The sequence below is a fragment of the Mytilus californianus genome, unplaced genomic scaffold (assembly GCF_021869535.1).
Source record: "Mytilus californianus isolate M0D057914Y unplaced genomic scaffold, xbMytCali1.0.p SCAF_10, whole genome shotgun sequence".
Lineage (NCBI taxonomy): Eukaryota > Metazoa > Mollusca > Bivalvia > Mytilida > Mytilidae > Mytilus > Mytilus californianus.
In genome coordinates, this window is record NW_026262582.1 from 4,427,125 (window position 1) to 4,449,196 (window position 22,072).

The 22,072-nt window shown below is 33.1% G+C and overlaps 1 protein-coding gene across 1 annotated transcript in view; it reads right to left on the reverse strand.

Moving 5' to 3' along the window:
- LOC127717488 (TGF-beta receptor type-1-like) overlaps nucleotides 1-22,072 on the reverse strand; it is a 35,342-nt gene that overhangs the window by 7,881 nt on the left and 5,389 nt on the right. Inside the window, exons 3-9 of the mRNA XM_052223155.1 lie at nucleotides 20,428-20,597; nucleotides 17,620-17,862; nucleotides 15,136-15,366; nucleotides 13,506-13,673; nucleotides 11,569-11,661; nucleotides 4,272-4,469; nucleotides 2,657-2,787 (exon numbers count right to left, since the gene is read on the reverse strand). Of these exons, the coding sequence (XP_052079115.1) occupies nucleotides 2,657-2,787; nucleotides 4,272-4,469; nucleotides 11,569-11,661; nucleotides 13,506-13,673; nucleotides 15,136-15,366; nucleotides 17,620-17,862; nucleotides 20,428-20,597 (1,234 nt within the window). The remainder of the gene's footprint in view (nucleotides 1-2,656; nucleotides 2,788-4,271; nucleotides 4,470-11,568; nucleotides 11,662-13,505; nucleotides 13,674-15,135; nucleotides 15,367-17,619; nucleotides 17,863-20,427; nucleotides 20,598-22,072) is intronic.

Below are 22,072 nucleotides of genomic sequence, written 5' to 3' on the forward strand. Positions count from 1 at the left end.
AGAAACATTTATGCCATGTTTTGGTTTCATTCCATTCAGTGAACCTCTAGAAGAAGCATTTGTATGTATTTCCCATAGGGTCTTATGTTAAAGGAAGTCCCCCCATTGGCAGCCATCATGGATGAAGGATCAGCTTCAAAGTAACAAAACTTAGTCAGCACCTCATAAGGAACATTCATGCCATGTTTGGTTTCAATCCATTCAGTACGTGGTTCTCTAAAAGAAGACATTTGTATGTATTGTCCATAGGGTCCTTTGTTAAACATTGTCCCCATGTGGCAGCCATCATGGATGAAGGATCAGCTTCAAAGTAACAACACTTGGTCAGCACCTCAAAAGGAACATGCATGCCATGTTTGGTTTCATTCCATTCAATGGTTCTCTAAAAGAAAACATTTGTATGTATTTCTCATAGGGTCCTATGTTAAACTAAGTCCTCCGCTGGCGGCCATCTTGGATTATGGATCGGCTTCTTAGTAACAACACTTGGTCAGCACCTCATAAGGAACATTCATGCCATGTTTGGTTTCATTGCATTCAGTGGTTCTCTAAAAGAAGACATTTGTATGTATTTCCCATAGGGTCCTATGTTAAACTAAGTCACCCGCTGGAGGCCATCTTGGATTATGGATCGGCTTCAAAGTAACAACACTTGGTCAGCACCTCATAAGAAACATTCATGCCATGTTTGGTTTCATTCCATTCAGTGGTTCTCTAAAAGAAGACATTTGTATGTATTTCCCATAGGGTCCTATGTTAAACTAAGTTCCCCGCTGGCAGCCATCTTGGATGATGGATCGGCTTCTTAGTAACAACACTTGGTCAGCACGTCATAAGGAACATTCATGCCATGTTTGGTTTCATTCCATTCAGTGGTTCTCTAGAAGAAGTTCAAAATGTAAAAAGTTAACGCCGACGCCGAACGACGACGGACGCCAAGTGATGAGAAAAGCTCACTTGGCCCTTCGGGCCAGGTGAGCTAAAAACAAGAATGTGTCCATAGTACACAGATGCCCCACTCGCACTATCATTTTCTATGACTGTGGACTGTGAAATTGGGGTCAAATCTCTAATTTGGCATTATAATTAGAAAGATCATATCATAGGGAACATGTGTACTAAGTTTCAAGTTGATTGGACTTCAACTTCATCAAAAACTACCTTGACCAAAAACTTTAACCTGAAGCAGGACAGACGGAAGGACGGACGGACAAACAGATGCACAGACCGAAAAACATAATGCCCCTAGGTTGGGCATAAAAATAAATGGAGAATGTGTCCATGGGACAAAGATGATGCCCCCGCTTGCATATAACTTTATAAATGGACATAACTATAGAACTTTAAAAGTGACGCAACCCAAATTTGAACTTGGTCTGTGTTTTAAGGTAGTAAGTATTGTGCATAAGTTTCATAACATTTCGGGGGCATAAAAATTAATGAGTTTTTGTAGGGTTCAGAAATGCAAAGGCCAAAATCAATCTAAGTATCATTTTTCGCTACTTAAAGATCTACAACTCAACAACAATAAAAACTAAAATCGTGGAAATCGAACTTGACCTTCATTTAGTCACAGGAAACAACATATCTAAAAGATTTTGTTAAAGCATTTTCAAGTTATTGCACGGAAAACCCTAAAAATATCACTTTTCGCTATTTAAAGGTCTCCAACTCAACAACGAAAAAAGCTAAAATCATGAAAATTGAACTGGACCTTCATTTAGTCAGAGGAAACAACATAAATAAGAAAAGAAATAAGAAGATGTGGTATGAGTGCCAACAAGTTATTGTTATTTCAACAAGTGTGCAAATGTCAAATCTCTCAAAGGTATGGTTGAACTTTGAACCCACTAATAAATCAAAAACAGTGTTTTTTCTATAGATATAGGAAGATGTGGTATGAGAGCCAATGAGACAACTCTCCATCCAAGTCACTATGTGTAAAAAGTAAACCATTATAGGTCACAGTACGGTCTTCAACACGGAGCCATGGTTCACACCGAACAGCAAGCTATAAAGGGCCCCAAAATGTAAAACAATTGTGCCTGTTCCAAGTCAGAAGCCTTTAATTCAGTGGTTATTGTTTGTTGCTGTTCATCATATTTATTTTATGTTTATTGTTTTGTACCAAATCTCCTTTCTATATTACTCTTTTGTTCTGAGAAATCAAAGTCTGATGGTTAAATGCAATTTTGTTGTTGTTGTTTTTAAAATAGTCTATTTGTCAATTCCAGTAATTGACCCTGTAATTTGATATCCATTCTTTAGTTGTCTCCCTTAGGAGGAATATAAATTTCCATTGACAATCAAGAGCTTGCAGAGAGAGCAAATTTATATGTGCTTAATGTGTGTAACCTTTAAGTTATCAAATCTTTTGATAGCAAAAAACTTGATACCAAAAAAATTGATTAAAACAACTATATATCACTTAAAACATATCTGTTCGATATAGAACCAGTCCGCAATTGATAAAGGAAAGCAATTTATTATAAAGTGTGTAATAACAGAATCAAATCAGTAATTCATGCTTTACATGTGCAGAAGCCAATTCTGTCCAGTATGGAACCAGTCTACAATTGACAAAGGGAACCAATTTGTGTTAAAAGTTTGTAATAACGGAATCAAATCAGTAATTGGGAAATGTTGTTTATTATACCTCTACTGTTTGCCATCTGTTGGGTATGCCAGGTCTGTATTTTTCATCACAGACAATTTTTCTCATTTCTTCTAAAGAAGGATCTGATGGAACCATGTCATAATATGGTAACTGGTACTCTTCTACTATCCCTGTGAAGAATTCAACATATAGTACAATCAGTTTACATACACTAAAAATTCTGGAATTAAGGAGTGCATTTATTATTACTTATCCTTGACCATTGGCAAAAATGTGAAATTTAATTAATGAGTTTGCAAAAATTCTATCAAGGAAAATCACTACTGATATTATGAATGTGAGTTTTCATTATTGTCAACCTGATACTGTTACATTTTTTTGCATTAATAAAAACGCTGCAATAATTTGCATTAGGATTCATCCACTATCACAAGGAAAATTAGTTAAGTTTTTGAATTCCTTACAAAATAAGTCTACAGTTTAATCGGAGTTGTCAGATTTCCTGAACATGCCCACTTGACAGTAAAAATATTTATCATGATTAAGCCTGAGTCACAATGCAGTTAGTTTTTATTTATATTTTTGTCTTCCTGGTGTTTTGTTTGGAGTTTCAATGCCTTTTATGATTTAAACACTCTATCAAAATAACTAAATGTAACTTTGAATTATTTCAACAAGTGTGCAAATGTCAACTCTCTCAAAGGAATGGTTAAACTTTGAACCCACTAATAAATCAAACACAGTGTTTTTTCTATAAATATAGGAAGATGTGGTATGAGCGCCAATGAGACAACTCTCCATCCAAGTTACAATTTATAAAAGTAAACCACTATAAGACCCTATAAGTGAATCAATATTAAAGCCAAAATATGCAATCTTTAATGACCTGACAACAGTATCGTAACTATATCCCTTCTTAATAAGTCTGTTTAAAGGTTTTGTTAGCTTTTGAGGTGAATACTGACATTTTTGTGCTATGTAAAGAATATTACCATAAAAGATTGGATGTGAAATACCCGAACGTATAAGATGTCTGCATGTTGAGTTATATTTACGAATGATGTCCTTATACCGATGATAAAATTTAGTAAATGTTTTGACTAGTTTATGATATCGAAAACCCTGGTGTAATAATTTTTCAGTAATACATAAATTTCTCTAGCTAAAATCTAATATGTTTTTACATACACGAGTGAATCGTACAAGTTGAGATATATAAACACCATAAGATGGTGACAAGGGAACATCACCATCTAAAAATGGATAATTAACGATAGGAAATGAAAAATCATCTCTTTTATCATAAATTTTTGTATTAAGCTTCCCGTTAATGATATAGATATCAAGATCGAGGAAAGGACAGTGGTCATTGTTAGTATTAGCTTTATTTAAAGTAAGTTCAACAGGATAAATTTCTTTAGTATACATACTGAAGTCGTCATTATTGAGAGCCAATATATCATCCAAATATCTAAAAGTATTGTTAAATTTTTGTATCAGATGTTGTTTCGATGGGTCTTTGCTGATACATAAAGGTCCTTGGAAATGTTAAATAAATGTAAAGTATGTTCTTTTTGGGAATTTCTTGATCATTATATAAAAGGCAATCAAAGCAAATCTTCCTAATTTTCTTGACAGACTTGCCTACACTTACCTCCAATAGAACATCGCCTTGCTATCTCCCATAATACTAAACCAAAGGCATATACATCTGCTCTTTTGAAAGACTCGAAGTGAGTTCTGTTCAGAGTAGCATCTAAGACTTCTGGAGCCATGTACCGTTTCGTTCCAACTCTGTCATTGGGAGCTATATCCACTGAATCTGTGGCAATATCATGACGAACAGCCAGCCCTAAAAGACAATTCATGGAGAATTTCATATGCATTTCATTTAAGTATATATTCATTTGATTTATTAGTAAGTCATCTTCATTGAGAAAATCAATCACATATAAAGGACCAAATGCATCTTTTATATATATATCATAAGTGTTTTTAATCTTATAATCTGTTGTTTTGAATAAGTAAAAATGTGCTTTAATGTATTTTAAATTTTTATGTATGCCTTTTTGAAATTTTTTTTTTTTACAGAATTGGGGGTTTAAAGTGTAAGGTCAATCCTCCTATGACGGAAATTCCCCATAAATTGGGAAAGTGGGCAAACTACACATTTTTGAAAACACCTTTTGACCCACCCAGAAAAATCAAAAGTAGCTCCTAAACTGTTGCAGGAAATAATAAAATGCTCCGCAGGGCGCAGCTTGATACGACCGCAGAGGTCGAACCCTGAACAGTTGGGGCAAGTATGGACACAACATTCAAGCTTGATACAGCTTTGCATTTGGATTGTGATTAAATATTTGACACAGCATAGGTTTCTGACACAGAATGAATGTGGTCTAAGAACTTAAAAATTTTAAATTGGACATTCACCTATTATGGTCCAATATCCAAAATCTAAATACATGGTTAGATTCAGCATATCAAAGAACCCCAAGAATTCAATTTTTGATGAAATCAAACAAAGTTTAATTTTGGACCCTTTTGACCTCAATGTGGACAAAGTTGATAACAGGGCCCAAAAATCAAAAATCTAAATACATGGTTAGATTCAGCATATCAAAGAACCCCATATATTCAATTTTGTTGAAATCAAACAAAGTTTAATTTTGAACCCCGATTTGGACCAACTTGAAAACTGGGCCCATAATCAAAAATCTAAATACATGTTTAGATTCAGCATATCAAAGAACCCTAAGAATTCAATTTTTGTTAAAATCAAACTAAGTTTAATTTTGAACCCTTTGGACCTTAATGTAGACCAATTTGAAAATGGAACCAAAAATTAAGAATCTAAATACACGGTTAGATTCGGCATATCAAAGAACCCCAATAATTCAATTTTTGATGAAATCAAACAAAGTTTAATTTTGGACCCTTTGGACCTCAATGTGGACCAATTTAAAAACGGGGCCCAAAATCCAAAAACTAAATACACGGTTAGATTCAGCATATTTAAAAACCCCAAGAATTCAAGAATAAAACCCCATTGAAATTGGTCAAGAAATAAGCAATTTATACGAAGTATCTTCTTTTGCACAATACTGTGCAATTAAATATTTCTTGCTATTGCCCAATACTGTACAATTGACAATTTCTTGCTATTGCGCAATATTGTGCTATTGGATATTTCTTGCTATTGCGCAATACTGTGCAATTGAAGATTTCTTGCTATTGCGCAATACTGTGCAATTAAAGATTTCTTGCTATTGTGCAATTGAAAATTTCTTGCTATTGCACAATACTTATTATATAATAATTTACATATCCTGTTTGGCGTGTATCTCCTACCATATCATTATTATTTGCTTTTAAATATAAATCAGAAATAACCGACTTAAAATGGAAAATTTTAAAAGAAAAAAAAAAGGAAAAAAAGAAAAAAAAGGAAAAAAAAAAAAATCCCCCCTCCAAATTTTTTGAACCCCCTTATGATTCATCACCCCCAAACTCAATCCCAGCCTTCCCTTTGTGGTATGGTACTTTGCAGTACAATTTCAGAGAGATCCATACACTTGAACACAAGTTATTGTCTGGAAACTAGAAAAATGTGTTTTTTGGCCCCTTTTTGGCCCCAAATTCCTAAACGTTTAGGGCAATTACCCCCAAACTCAAACCCAGCTTTCCCTTTGTGATATGGAACCTTGTAGTACAATTTCAGAAAGATCCATACACTTACACACAAGTTATTGTCATGAAACTAGAAAAATGCTTGTTTTTTGCCCCTTTTTGGCCCCTAATTCCTTTACTGTTGGTACCATAACCCCCAAAATCAATCCAAACCTTCCTTTTGTGGTATTAAACCTTGTGGTAAAATTTCATAGAGATCCATTCACTTAAACTAAAGTTAGAGTGCGAAAACCAATGTGTCTTCGGTCGACGCCAGACGACGACGACGTCGACGCCAACGTCATACCAATATACGACCACAAAATTTTTTTTGCGGTTGTATAAAAACTAGAGGCTCTCAAGAGCCTGTGTCGCTCACCTGTATTTACTGATGCTTTGGAAATCATGTAAAATAAGGTTAAAATCATAATTAATAGTATTAGATTTTAGATATTATAATGATATCTAAGATAATAACAAAAAACTGCAAAATTTCTGTAAAATTACTTACTCAGGGCAGCAACCCAACAACGGGTTGTCGGATTCGTCTGAAAATTTCAAGGCAGATAAATCTCAATCTGATGAACATTTTTGTCACCTGTAAGATTTGCTCTAAATGCTTTAGTTTCAGAGATATAAACCAAAAACTGCATTTTACCCCTATGTTCTATTTTTAACCAAGTCGGCCATGATGGTTGGAAGGCAGGGTCATCAGACAAATTTTTAAACTAAATACCCTAATAATGATTATGGCCAAGTATGGTTAAATTTGTCTCAGTAGTTTCAGAGAAGAAGATTTTTGTAAAAGATAACAAAAATTTACGAAAAATTGTTAAAAATTGACAATAAAGGGCAATAACTTCTAAAGGGGTCGACTGACAATTTTGGTCATGAAGATTTAATTGTAGATCTTACTTTGCTGAACGCTATTGCTGTTTACAGTTTATCTCTATCTATAATAATATTCAAGATAATAACCAATAAAATGCTCCGCTGGGGCGCAGCTTGATAGGACCGCAGAGGTCGAACCCTGAACAGTTGGGGCAAATATGGACACAACATTCTAGCTTGATACAGCACTGAATTTGGATTGTAATTAAATATTTGACACAGCATAGGTTTCTGACACAGAATGAAAGTGGTCTAAGAACTTAAAAAATTTTAATTTACCTATTCAAACCATATCATTATTATTTGCTTTTATATATCAGAAATAACCAATTTAAAATGGAAAATTTTTAAGAAAAAAAAGGAAAAAAAATCCCCCCCCAAATTTTTTGAACCCCCTTACGATTCATCACCCCCAAACTCAATCCCAGCCTTCCCTTTGTGGTATGGTACCTTGCAGTACAATTTCAGAGAGATCCATACACTTGAACACAAGTTATTGTCTGGAAACTAGAAAAATGCTTGTTTTTTGGCCCCTTTTTGGCCCCAAATTCCTAAACGTTTAGGGCAATTACCCCATAACTCAAACCCAGCTTTCCCTTTGTGATATGGAACCTTGCAGTATAATTTCATAAAGACCCATACACTTACACACAAGTTATTGTCCTGAAACTAGAAAAATGCTTGTTTTTTTGCCCTTTTATGGCCCCTTATTACTTAAATTTTGAGGGAATTACCCCCAAAATCAATCCCAGCCTTCCCTTTGTGGTATGGTACCTTGCAATACAATTTCAGAGAGATCCATACACTTGAACACAAGTTATTGTCTGGAAACTAGAAAAATGCTTATTTTTGGCCCCTTTTTGGCCCCTTATTCCTAAAAATTTTGGGCAATTACCCCCAAACTCAATTTCAGCTTTCCCTTTGTGATATGGAACCTTGTGGTACAATGTCAGAGAGATCCATAGACTTACACACAAGTTATTGTCATAAAACTAGAAAAATGCTTGTTTTTTGCTTCTTTTTGGCCCCTAATTCCTAAAATTTGGAAGCAATTACCCCCAAAATCAATCCCAGCATTCACTTTGTGATATGGAACCTTGTGGTACATTGTCAGAGAGATCCATACACTTACACACAAGTTATGTCTGGAAGTTACAAAAATGCTTATTTTTGGCCATTTTTTGGCCCCTAATTCCTTAACTGTTGGTACCATAACCCCTGAAATCAATCCCCACCTTCCTTTTGTGGTATTGAACCTTATGGTAAGATTTCATTGAGATCCATTCACTTAAACTAAAGTTAGAGTGCGAAAACTAATGTGTCTTCGGACGACGACGACGATGTCATACCAATATACGACCACAAAATTTTTTTTGCGGTCGTATAAAAACTGCAAAATTCCTTAAAATTACTAATTCAGGGGCAGCAACCCAACAACAGGTTGTCAGATTTGTCTGAAAATTTCAGGGCAGATAGATCTTGACTTGATAATCAGTTTTACCCTATGTCAGATTTACTCTAAATGCTTTGGTTTCAAAGATATAAGCTGAAATCTACATTTTACCCCTATGTTCTAATTTTAGCCATGGCGGCCATCTTGGTAGGTTGGCGGGGTCATCAGACACATTTTTTAAACTAGATACCCTAATGATGATTGTGGCCAAGTTTGGTAAAATTTGGCCCAGTGGTTTCAGAGGAGAAGATTTATGTAAAAAGCTAACGACGACGACGGATGACGGACGCCAAGCAGGCCATAATCTTGCCGGCGAAATGACGATTTAAGTCGCCAAAGAATTTTGAAAATCGCTAAATCTCGCCGGCCGACTGACTTCATAGCGAAGTCAAATCGCTATCAAAATCGGTAAAAGGGAGACAACTTGTAATTGACAAGTCTCACAGGTAAAAAAAATGGCGGCTGACAAGGAAAATCGAGATTTTCGAAACGACCCAGGACTAATACTGTCAACGATCAAATTAAATAAATACAACGGCGACTTTGAACATCCTCGGATATAACTTTCAAAACTGTTCAAACGGAAAACTGACCGTCTGTTTAAGTTATCATTTTACGATAATTTTCATCTGAGGATGTTGCGTAATCACTCAGCTGATTTGTTTTATTTTTACAACTTACACGAGTCGATCAGTTTTACTATTCGGTAGGTAAAAGGTTGGAATTAACGGTAGATTTATTATATTGATTGAATAGAAATTGAAATATAAAAGATAGAAAGACTGCTGATGGATAATGTGATGGCAAACGTACGACACTCGACCAGGTTGATCAGCAGTGGATTGTTTCTCACGACCATTTCGTTGATATGGATGATATTTTTAAAAAATAATAGAAATTAGCTCTTTGTCGGATAATTAATATGCGATTGAAAAATATTTTCATTTATAGACTTACAATCTTTAACGATAATCTCAATTTACAACTAACCTATAAACAGATAAAATCACGGTCCTGGACATTCAATAATGTTTTACAAAATAATGACAAGTGGTGATATAAATTAAATTCCCAGTCATGTGAAATTCAACAGGAAAACTGGGAGTTATATTTTTTCTGGACTTAAATAAATTGAGGCAGTTGCACATGAATTTAATGCATCATAATCATGATAATATTACTAGGCTACTCCCTCATGTCCCAATCAACAAATTTTATTTAGAACACAATGGTATCAATAAATAAATAACAACTATATATTGTCTAAACCTTTTTATTAAGAACTTTCTATTTATACATTGTGTACAATAACATATGAAAAAACTGCAAGTATATCTTTTATTGAATATAAAACAATTTCCTTAGTGATAAGCATGAAAACACGATGCAACCGAAACGGTAATGGAATCTCACTTCTCCAAGAAATTGACCACTTCTCCCTTCTCTCTCTTGGAAGGAGAAGTCACTTCTCCCTCTTCAAAATCCTAGATTAGGCCCTGACGCCAAGTGATGAGAAAAGCTCACTTGGCCCTATGGGCCAGGTGAGCTAAAAAAAGAAAAAAAAGATGATCAATTAAAGCAAACAAAAACAACTTTAAGAGCGACAAGTGACATAGCCACAAAAAGCAAGCTAAGCATTTTCCTTAAAAACACTTAGAATGCAGAATGTGTTAATCAATTTTTTTTTGCAGTGGTTAATCTATAAAGAAATAAAACTGTTTTCAATATCACAGTTCAAAAAAGCTCTCATTAAATGATATTAAATTGACAAATTTGGAAGAAATCAGATACACAAATGAATTATTTTTTCTGAACATGGATGGAATATTTGCCACTGGGCATCGAACTAACAGAAATCAATTCATAAATAAAAATTTAACAGTAATAAAATCTTGTGTGCAGTTCTGACTGATTTAAATGTGACTTTACCTGATTGGCTGATTTACTGCCTAAATATTTGATAGGTTTGTATAAAGGGGCAGATACTGATTGACACATGATGACACACATGTAGTTGTGGTTGGATTGAAATGTTGTTGTGCAAGCATTTAAAGAAAGGAATTATCCAATCTTGTCCTAACTACAATCACGTCCCATTTTCCCCCAATGTGACCTACAGAATAAGGCTTATCACAGGGTTTGTACTAATATAAGCAACACGACAGGTGCCGAATGTGGAGCAGGGTCTGCTTACCCTTCCAGAGCACCTGAGATCACCCCCTATTTTTGGTGGGGTTCGTGTTGCTCAGTCTTTGGTTTTCTATGTTGTATTTTGTGTACTATTGTTTGTCTGTTAGTCTGTTTCTTTGTTAGCCATGGCTTTGTCCGTTTTTTTTGACTTATGAGTTTGAATGTCCCTTTGGTATCCTTTGCCTCTTTTTTGTACATGTTTTACATGATGGCGACTATAGTCTAAGTTATTTTACTTTTAAAAATACTTCAAATTCACTATAGAAGGAAATGTTCTAGGCTTTTAAACTGTGCTTAAACAAAAAAATCTGGGCTTTTAACAGTGCTTCACAAAAATGTCTTACCTTTCAACATTGCTTAACCATAAATGTTCATAACATATGAGCTGTGTCGGATAGAAATTGACATTATGCAAGTGCACATATACATGTATATGACTTTGATTGATTTTGGATCATTCAAAAACGAAATAAAAGATGAATTTTGGTCTGTTTTGTAAGGTTCTTTCTTATGACTACTCAATTTTTCAAACAGTTAAACACTTTGAATAGAGATTTTTTCAAGCTGAATTAGGACAACAGATGTATTTCATATTCATTTGCATAAGGTCTCTATCCGTTGCAGCTCATAGAACCATATTTTTGTTTTGTTTTATCACATAAATTTTAAATGTATACCCTCTATACAGTCACTACCTTGACCAATCAACCTTGGTCTCTGTACAGAACATTATAATCTAAACACCTACCTAAATCTGCTATACAACAGGTCAGATTATTTTTTACCAAGATATTTTTACTCTTCAAATCTCTGTGTGCAATGGCTGGTTTGCCTGCATGAACTGAAGAGAGAAACAGAAATACTTTATATCATATACCGTAGAAAGGCTTGTATAGTTCGCACTGGTACATAGTCCGCACCCCCTTCTCCCCACGAAATTTTAGGTAAAAAAACTTTTTGTAACTGTTAGAAAAGGTCTAATGAAACTCCGGTAATTTCAAATCCTGTGCGGTCGTTTGCGGTATTTTCTTGGGAAAACCTGTTTTCCATCATCAAACAGAAGCTGAAACTGCTTGTAAATGATTCTAGAACGCTTCATGATTGTTAAAATAAGTTTAATTCACTTAAAAAACAATTTAGAAACTTGAGTATGCTTAAACAGGAAGTTTAAAAAGCACGTGTAAAAGAAGAAACTAACCGGTGAGAGTCGAAATCCGTACATAACAGATATCACTATAATACGACTTTGAAAGTAAAACAGTTCCATCCTTTTGTAAAACAGTCTTTAATATATCTATCACATTAATGTTTGAAGGGTCTTAAGCTAATACAAACCATATTAGTCAGTATAAAACACCAAAACGGAACGAACAATAACCGATTATGTTTTGTAGTTTACAAATTCTAAGCTGGTTTACGGTTGTCTTTTTCACTATGTTTGTATCGTTTCAATCAAGCAGATACCAGTTTATTTCAACCAATGCATTGAAAAGAAACGAGAAATTTGTAATGAAAGGTTTAGTTTTTATATTTATCAGTATTAATTTGATATTGAATAGAAATAACTTATTAATATGGATGAGTTAAAATTATTAGTTTGAAAAATGATAAGAGCGCCCTCTACAATATAAATAACAAAGATGGCGGAACGTAAACAAACCACCTCGCCCGCGAAATTGAAATTTTTCTCTTATTTCTTGCTTATTGTACTCTATAGTCCGCACCCCGTCTGGATGGTCCAATTTTGGAGAATAAAACCGCGGACTATACAAGCCTTTCTACGGTAGTGAGTTACAAGATTATCCGTTACTTGCAAAAAATAGAGCTAATTTCCTAATGCTTGTAGATTAAGACTTTGGTTGGCTTACTTGCTTTGTTTGCATAAATGTTTGCTCAAGCATTGTAATTAAGATTGACATCTGCAAACAATAAATGTAGGCGGAGTTAAACCTGTATATAGTTAAATTTAATTATTCGACAATCTCAAATCAAATCTAAATATAATGTATACAGGTTTAACTCCATCTATTTATATTGCTTGCAGATGTCAATCTTAATTACAATGTTTGAGCAAACATTTATACGAACAAAGCAAGCAAGCCAACCAAAGTCTATCTACATGCTTTAGGAAATTAATTCTAAAAGAAAAAAATTAAGAATTTTTTTACAACATTTGAATCTCTGAATTCAAATGTTTTAATTTTTTGTTATACATATATTCACAATGATTTATGTTTTTGTTATTTACCAATTTGTGAAAGTAGTGCCAAGAAATTGCATGCAAAAATTAGTTGCCTTACAGTAAAAATTAAAGAGTGTATTCTTGTATCATTCAAATTTTTAAATTGACCTTAATAGGGAAAGATTTCCTTTGTGGGTTCTATTGTTAATATGTCTGTTTGGCCGTGTAGGAGGTGTAAATACTCAGCCACAGTCTGTCAGAATGGGAATTTAAAATCACATTAAATTTCACGCTCTCTGCACATTAAAGAACTATTCAACAACTCTTTCATGGTCCATAGGGGCCAGTTGCAAAACAAAATTTCTGCCCCATCATATATACGCTCATTGACGTTGACAGTCCTTATTTCCTGTCTTTTATCCCTACCTTTTGTATTAATTATTAAAGTTCATGTCCTGAATATGTATAAAATAATGGGCACTGGACATTAAACAAGTACATACCTTCTGTGCCAATAATCTCCATGTGAAGATGACAGAGACCGTTAGCTGCAGACAAGGCTAACTGTATCATCTGAGGAATATTGATTTGGGTCCTGTTTAAATAGTCAAACAGGGAACCATTTTCATGATAGTCTGTAATCAGCCATAACTGTGTCCATGTACCATTGTCTGAAATCATAAATTTACCATGAAATAGTGTGTAATTAAACATTGAAAATATCTTTTACTTTTACTTTCATAACAAACAAAGAAAAACAATGTAATACCAGTTACAGATGTTTTGAACATAAGTGATCTGAGGTTTTAGTTAAGTTCTTTTATTCATGTATATGGGTATCAATTGACAAATCTTTGATTGTTTGTAATGAATATATTCTAGAAACTAATTTAGAATTTGCCATTATGCACGTCTTTCAGTATAGCTAAATATACATAAATATTCACAAAAAGGTCACATTATATACTAAGAGATGAATTCTTTAGAGAAAAAAGTAAAATTTACAGCAACCTTCCATGCTTTGTCTACAAAAAGTCTATTTTCAGAATTGAGAAATAAAAATATGTCACAAACATCCAATTCATACATAATGAATAACAAGCACAGAATATTGTCAAATTATTTCAAAATCTGAAGAAATAAAACAAAACATCTGTTACTCAATTTTTATGGATGTGTATATGTAGTTAAGCTTGGGTACAATTTAGATACTCCTCATTACAGAATCTTGGATTGTTTGGGAGGTCATATCAAACCCATTTTTCTATGATTCAGTATGGATTCAAAATTAAATGTGAAACTTTATAGTAAATAAGGATACATCTGTAACATAAACACGTAGTGGCAACTTTTATCTGTTTTTTAAATAAATGTAGGTGAAAAACTAGATGTGTCAGTACAACACGAATGGCTCCACTTAAAAATTGTCCAAAGACCATAATTTTGGCAAAAATCAGCAGAGCAGAACCAAACGAAACTCAATCTGTAACTCATCATAGTAGACTCCCATACTAAAATTCAGATCAAATATGTGAAGGCATTTAGAAAAAAAGTCTGTATAAATGTTTGTTGCGGAATGAAGCAATGATGGATAAGGGTGAAACTATATGGCTGCGACCACTTTGTGGCAGGGCTATAAAAAACTTTTAAAATATGTGCAATTTGGGTACCATCACGTTAAACACCAGCTGAATAATAGAAGTATTAAAATCTTACAGTCAAAACAAAACCATTAGACATACAAACATACAAATAATCCTAACTTACTAAAACAAGAACATTTACCTCATCTTTATCATGCTTATCTAAAACCCTATCAAGGAATAAAGGAATGAAAAGTTTAGACCTTTTATTATATTGATATCATTATCTCTGGGGGGCCTTGGTGGCCGAGTGGTCTAAGTAGTCCAACTACTGTATCACTAGCCAGTCAACACTAAGGTTGTGAGTTGGAATCCCGCACGGGGCAGGTGCACTCGATTCCAATCTTAATTGGCTAGGATTGTCAGTTTTCGGTGGTTCTCTCCAGCTTCATCAAACAATAAATAATGACCGCCACGAAATAGCACAATAGTGTTGAAAGTGGCGTTAAACACCAATCAATCAATCATTATCTGAACCTTGCCCTCTTACCTTTATTATCTGCAGCTATGAAACCTAAAATATTTTCATGCCTCAACATGACAGTCTGATATAACTCAGCCTCTCTGAACCAGGAACTTTCTTCTCGGGATGAAAATATTTTAACAGCAACATTTTCTGCCCTCCACTTTCCTCGCCAAACCTCCCCGTATCTCCCTTTTCCAATGATTTCACACAGGTGTATCTGTCTGGCTATAGTCCTCTGAACCAGCAGAGGTAACCCTGGAATAAAATCAAATCAATTATTTCTTTCTATTCTTAATTCAAATTAAATTGAACAGTATATAACAAATCCATTTTGACAGAAAAGTCTGAAAACCAAAATAATGAAATAAGGCAACTCACTCTTTTATCAGACAAATCAAATGTCTATTTCAATAAGCCTAAACAATTTTTGAAATTAATTAAAGATTCAATCACTTTAATACTCATGTTACTTTGCTTGAAATTTGCAGCTGAAAAATGGCAATAGTTATTAATTTTAAATGACCATTTCATTAAAGATGATTTAAATTTTTCTACTCAATCAGCCATGTTGCTGTTGTGCCAAAAATATTATTGTGGAAGCATATATTGTTTTTTTTTTATTTTGTGCACCAATTGATAATGAAGATTTGATTTTGAGTCACATGACTGCTTTTACACCCATGAAATTGTCAAGAGGAAATTAGCAATGTAAAGTAGATGTGTTATAACTGGCCCTCAATATTAAATCCATATTTTCAAGATGAAAATTAAAGTGTTTTAATTTCATGCATATTAACATATAAAGAAATTAAAACAAAATGTTTTTGCAGACCTTTTTTTATTTTTTATTTATGGTATATACATGTACAACCCAAATAGACCAACAATAGATATTTTGGTGAAGGTTGACAAAATCTTCCAGATTTAATCACATAAAGGCCTAGATCCCAGCATTTGACAGGCTAAACATTTAAGTTATAGGTTATTTGTTAATTAAACATGGTGTTAAAAGATCTTTTCTGGATTTCAGGTCCTCAAAAATAATCGAAGTAAGACTCTTGTTATTGGGCTTAGTTGAAAAATGACATTTCTACAATTTTTTTAATTCCATACCTTTGCTAACTATTTAGTAATAGTTTTAAATTGTATAAATATGATGATGGCTATTATACCTTTTAAAATTACAAATTTTAACTAGAATAAGGGCATTAGTTTGGCCTATTTGGGTCTACTCCTTCATTTGATAATATTTCTAGTTAATGAAGGAAACTTTATAGCTGATATCCATACACAGCGTTCTATCTAGGATTTAGAGGCAGAGGGGTACAGTTTTAAGATGAAGGGCAGATTAGCACTGTTTATCATCTAAAAATTCGTAAGGGTTCCGCGGAACCCAGTGTCTCGCCTACTTTTGCTGTTAATCGCAGGCTCAACAAAAATGAGGAAAAAAATTAATAAAATATTCCTCTCTATACTATCTTTTGATTGTAAGTAGCTTCTGTCCAAGTTTGGTAAAAATCCAGGATAGTTTATGAATCTAATAAATGTTTTAAAAACTTAAACTGCAGACTGTATGTAATGTTAACTGGAAGATAAACAAAGTCCATTTATAAGTAAAAAACAGAAAAAATGGAACAAAATTTTAACAAATACATTACGGAATGTAGATACTAGCTTATAATCATAAACAAGCTTCTGTCCAAGTTTGGTACAAATCCAGGATAGTTTAAGAAAGTTGTTAAAATTTAAAAAAACTTTAACCACAGGGTGAATGTAATGTAAACTGGCAGAAAAACTAAGTCCATTTATAAGTTAAATACGGATAAACTGGATTTTTTTTACAAATTTTACTTCTGGATACTATCTTATGATCATAAACAAGCTTCTGTCCAAGTTTGGTACAAATCCAGGATAGTTTAAGAAAGTTGTTAAAATTTTAAAAACTTTAACCACAGAGTGAATGTAATGTTAACTGGCAGAAAAACTAAGTTCATTTATAAGTAAAATACGGAAAAAATGGATTTTTTTTTTTTTAAATTTACTTCTGGATACTATCTTATGATCATAAACAAGCTTCTGTCCAAGTTTGGTAGAAATCCAGGATAGTTTAAGAAAGTTATTAAAATTTCAAAAACTTTAACCACAGAGTGAATATTTGTGGACGCCGCCGATGACAACGACGCCGACGGAATGTAGGATCGCTATGTCTCGCTTTTTCGACAAAAGTCGAAGGCTCGACAAAAATGAACAATGTTAGCATGTTTCTACATTGAAAATTGAAATAATTGAGAAAAAAAGTAATGTTTTATTAATAAATTGCTTGATTTATAATACTTTGTGTTGTGAAAATATTTCTCAGTAGTTAAAATGATTTTACTTTGCATTAAAAAATCCATAAGAAAACAAACATGCATAGAGCAAGACTTTAAGGGCAGAGGGGTGCACAGAAAAGGCAGAAGGGAGCTTGAGCCCAGTATCTTTGGCTAGCTAGGACCCTGTTATACATACCAGACCCAGACCCAGAATATTCAATCATCATCTCTCTCAATAACTCTGTCCCTTGCTGAGCGAACGGTGCAACATCTGCATTACTTGTATCTGGTGGTAGCATGTAACCTGATGGTCTCCTGTGCTGGTATTGGTAGTAAGCAAAGAAACCAATCATAAAAAGTAGTGAGACAAGAACAACTGGACCTGATATCAGTACAACTAGCTCTACAGTCCCAAACTCTAGTTTGTCTAAATCCTCATCTATCAACAAGAAAAAAAGACCATCAGCGATGGATGTAAATTTACAAACAGACAGACAGACAAACACACAAATACAGTTACATTTAGTAAATTCAGAAATTGTTATTAATTTTTTTTAATGTGATAATAATATCTGGCCTTTTAGAGTCAACTACACAGTATGGGTTTTTCTCATTGTTGAAGGCTGTACGGTTGACTATAATTACTTACATCCACTTCATTTGAACTTTAGTGGATAGTTGGCTCATTGACAATCATACCACATCTCCTTATTTTTCATAATTTCAGTACTATTTTTTCTCCTAATTGAATTTGTGCAATCACATTACTTTGATATACTTTTATAAATGCACAGACTAGTAGTTTCTAAATTTTCAGTTCATAAAAACAACCTTCTTTTTTAAGGTTTAACTTTCCATACATCTGTACACGTTTCATTTTTTTTTATAATTGATGGAAATAGTCATACCTTGATCTTAATTGTATTGATGATGTTGATTTATTTACAAGGAAAACAGATGTATAAGGTAAATTGGTCTGGTAAGCTTATTAAGTTATTTCAAACAGCCTTTAAATCATTTGCTTTAGCCACAAACACTTTTTTTTATCTCTTACATTTAATTTGTCAAGTTAGTAAATACAAAATATGAGCATAACTTGGTAATTTTGTTGAATTTATGGAAAAAGATTTAAATCAGAAAAATCTAAAATATTCTAACACAATTAATCAATATACAGATATAAGATATCTGGCATAACTATCAAAACGACATTTTGCAAGTGCAATTATGGGAATTTTTAAGTGGTGATGCTAGCCAATGAACATGTTTGAAGCATTTGTAAGCCTAGAGGGCAGTGCAATACTGGACAAAGATAAAGAAATACTACCTTGCTTGCATCAATGTTCAAAATATACCAGTATACATGTATGTATGTGTATCTATGTACTGGTTTTTTCCTTTTCTATAACACATGACAAAGTTAAATACTCACAACACTAACAAACTACAAGTATATTTCATAGAAAGTAGAAACAAAACATATAACTTTTTTTCTGATATTAAGTGAGATACAAGGGGTTGTGGATGGAGTTTACAGAATAGAGATAATAAGACCCCTCAAAAAAATAAAACAGACAATAATAAAATATGACGATACAGAATAATGGACACCCCCAAAAAAGAGAATAATGGGGTTTCAAATATGAAGAAGAGAATAATGAACAAATAAAAAAAGAAGAGAGAAAATTGGCCTATGAAATTAAAGTATACAGAAATTAAGACCCCATCCAGAGCCTCATACAAGTATACATGTATAAACAATTATCTTAAAAAGTAGAAACAAAACACCAAAAGGGTGAATCTTTTTTCTGCTATCAATGTCAGGTGAAGTGGGCATAGTGTTAAAAATAAATAGTCTATTTATATTGCCATATCTATAAACAAATTCTAATGTTCAGAAAAATCATCTTGTCTTTTAACAAACACGGTTTTTGTCATAATAGGAATTAACTTTACATTTCCATTGATGGGACATTAATTCCACATCCATCTAAGGAAATGATGCTGAAGGAAGTTTGATAGACAGAGGAGCTCAAAATAATGAAAACCTGATTATGGCAAACAAAAATGGCCATCATACAGTCAAGAGTAATGCTTAGTCAGGAGTATGACGGTAGTTTTTCACTTATGTTAGTTGATATCTTTTGATTTTGTCAGTTTTTACGCACATCCCCTTTTTGAATTTACCTTGGAGTTCGGTGCTTTTGTTATACTTTTTTTATGGTAGTCATGATTATTTACTTGAAGAAGTAATATTTACTTGTAGAAGTAAAGTTGTAAGATTTCATTTCAAGATTTGAATACAGGTAATCTCCCCTTAATCTTCTCCAAAAATTTCTTCTGAACATTTTGCTGAACAAGTAATATTTTTTTACAGCACCTTAAATTTTCAAGTTTTTGGTAGGTCGAAACATGTCTATACAATTGGTTTCTAGTTTGCTAATATTTTTTTAAATTAAGACTCCAACCTTTTATCTCAAGAACTAAACAAAGAAATCTAGTACTCTGCACATATGTTTAAAAGTAAATGTGCAAGACCTTAAAAAATTACTTCCTGGAGCATGTAAATGAGTAGTGTTTTAAAGATAACAGGCACATGAGATTTTCATTGTCCATCAAATTATACATTTATGATAAGTAAAGATATCTATGAATGACAGACAATTGACCACTCATTTACAGTAATGTAGTCAAGAGAAGTTCAAGAAAAGATGAAAATATGACTCTGAATGTCTAAGGGCTATAACTCTCTCTTAAAACTAATTCACCAGGACAAGTAAATAAAAACACTTGTATAAGTATTACCCCTGACTGTCATAACCAGCAAACATCAATAAGATTTTTTTTAAATGTATTTCTACTTACTTTTTAATGTCAATATGTCAGACGGTGAAATTAAACAAAATTTACAATGTTCACAAAAAAAAAAATTGTACAAGCAAAAAATACAGAACAAACTAAATATAAGTCAAAAAGCATATGACTGATAAGTGTCAAAACAAACCTGGACTTGGGGTTGTTGTTGTAGGTGGCGCCAGTGTTGGCATCAATGCACGATTACAAAAATCATAATCATCACAACACAATCTATAATTGTCTGTCTTTTTGTTCTTAGCTGTATTACAGCTTACATGCTCTCCATTTAAAAACTGTCCTTCTATTTTATCTAAACATCTGAAATATCAGTAATAAATTAAGTAATGCTTGTTGTTATATAAGAGGTAAATATGCATGATTGTATCACTTCACACAAACCCATTCAGTTTTAATCCTGTCTCCTGGTCAGTTCTGGTTATTTTCAGTTGCTGACTCTGAAATTTCTTGGGTGTGTATTCAATAGATATACAATGATATATCTACCAAAATCAACAGGATGGAAAATCAGAGTGCAATAAGTTCAATCACATACAATCATCCTATTTGAATTCATTGCCTGATCCTGGGGGTGTTCCATTGCCTGATCCTGGGGGTGTTCCAGGGGTTGAAACCCCCTTTTTCGATTGAAAAAAATGTATTATGTGAATGTTACATGGTGTTCCAGGGGTTACCCCCCATCTTAAAATGACTGGATCCATGCCTGCAAATTTGAATCACAATACTAACAAGAGTGATTTTCAATTGGGATAGCTTTTGTGTACCTTAGTATGCTTTTGTGTACCTTAGCATGCTGTAAAGTACAGTTAATTTTGGTATGTTTTTTTAAAATTTCTCACCTGTCAAATATTAGCAACATAATCCTGTTTTTTTTTCTTTATGACGCCACATTGCACATAATTCTTTAAAATAAGAATATAAGTCTGTAGGACACCATGCCCCACCTATTAGATTACCATGTTTAGTAAACCAAGAAATCTGGGTCAAAACAATAATGACATTATAAGTGTTCTTATACATCAAGGCTTGTTGTTTTTGTATTTGTCAGATATTCTTTAAACATATTTTGTTATCAAATTTTTACTTTAACACATTATTAAAGTTAAATTTAACAAAATTTAGGGGCCAATTTTAATCCTTAGTGAACCCTTTACTTTCTGAGTATATAATTTGATAAAACCCACACGTCATGCTACTATTCATAAGACAAATGTGAAAGTTGCGATTACTGTGGATTCATTTATTTTCGTGGGTACCAATTTTCGTGAATTAAGGAAAACTTACATGTTCGTGGATATCTAATTTCGTGGTTTTTGACAATGTCTGCATACAAGCCTATAGTAAATTTGACATTCATTGAACATTTAATTTCGTGGTTAACCTATAACCACGAAATCCACGAAAATTGGTATCCAACGAATAATAATGAATCCACAGTATTACAAATTGTAAATGAAACATATCACATACTGTAAATTCAGAAATTAATGCGACGTTTTTATTAATGTGAAAATTGCGACTCCTTCAGCATTGCAATATTAAGTACTCGCATTCTGATATATGATACATATAAAATATGTATAAATGTAAGAAGCTTTTCCTTATATAGCAATAATTAAACTGACATTTTTGTTAATTCTTCAAAAATCGCAATAATAAATGTACGCAATAATTTCTGAATTTACAGTAGTTTGCACCCTGTAAGATATGATGGTCTAGAGGTAATACTAATTCTCTTCAGTTTCAATATTTTTGGCATAAACAATCTAGTACCT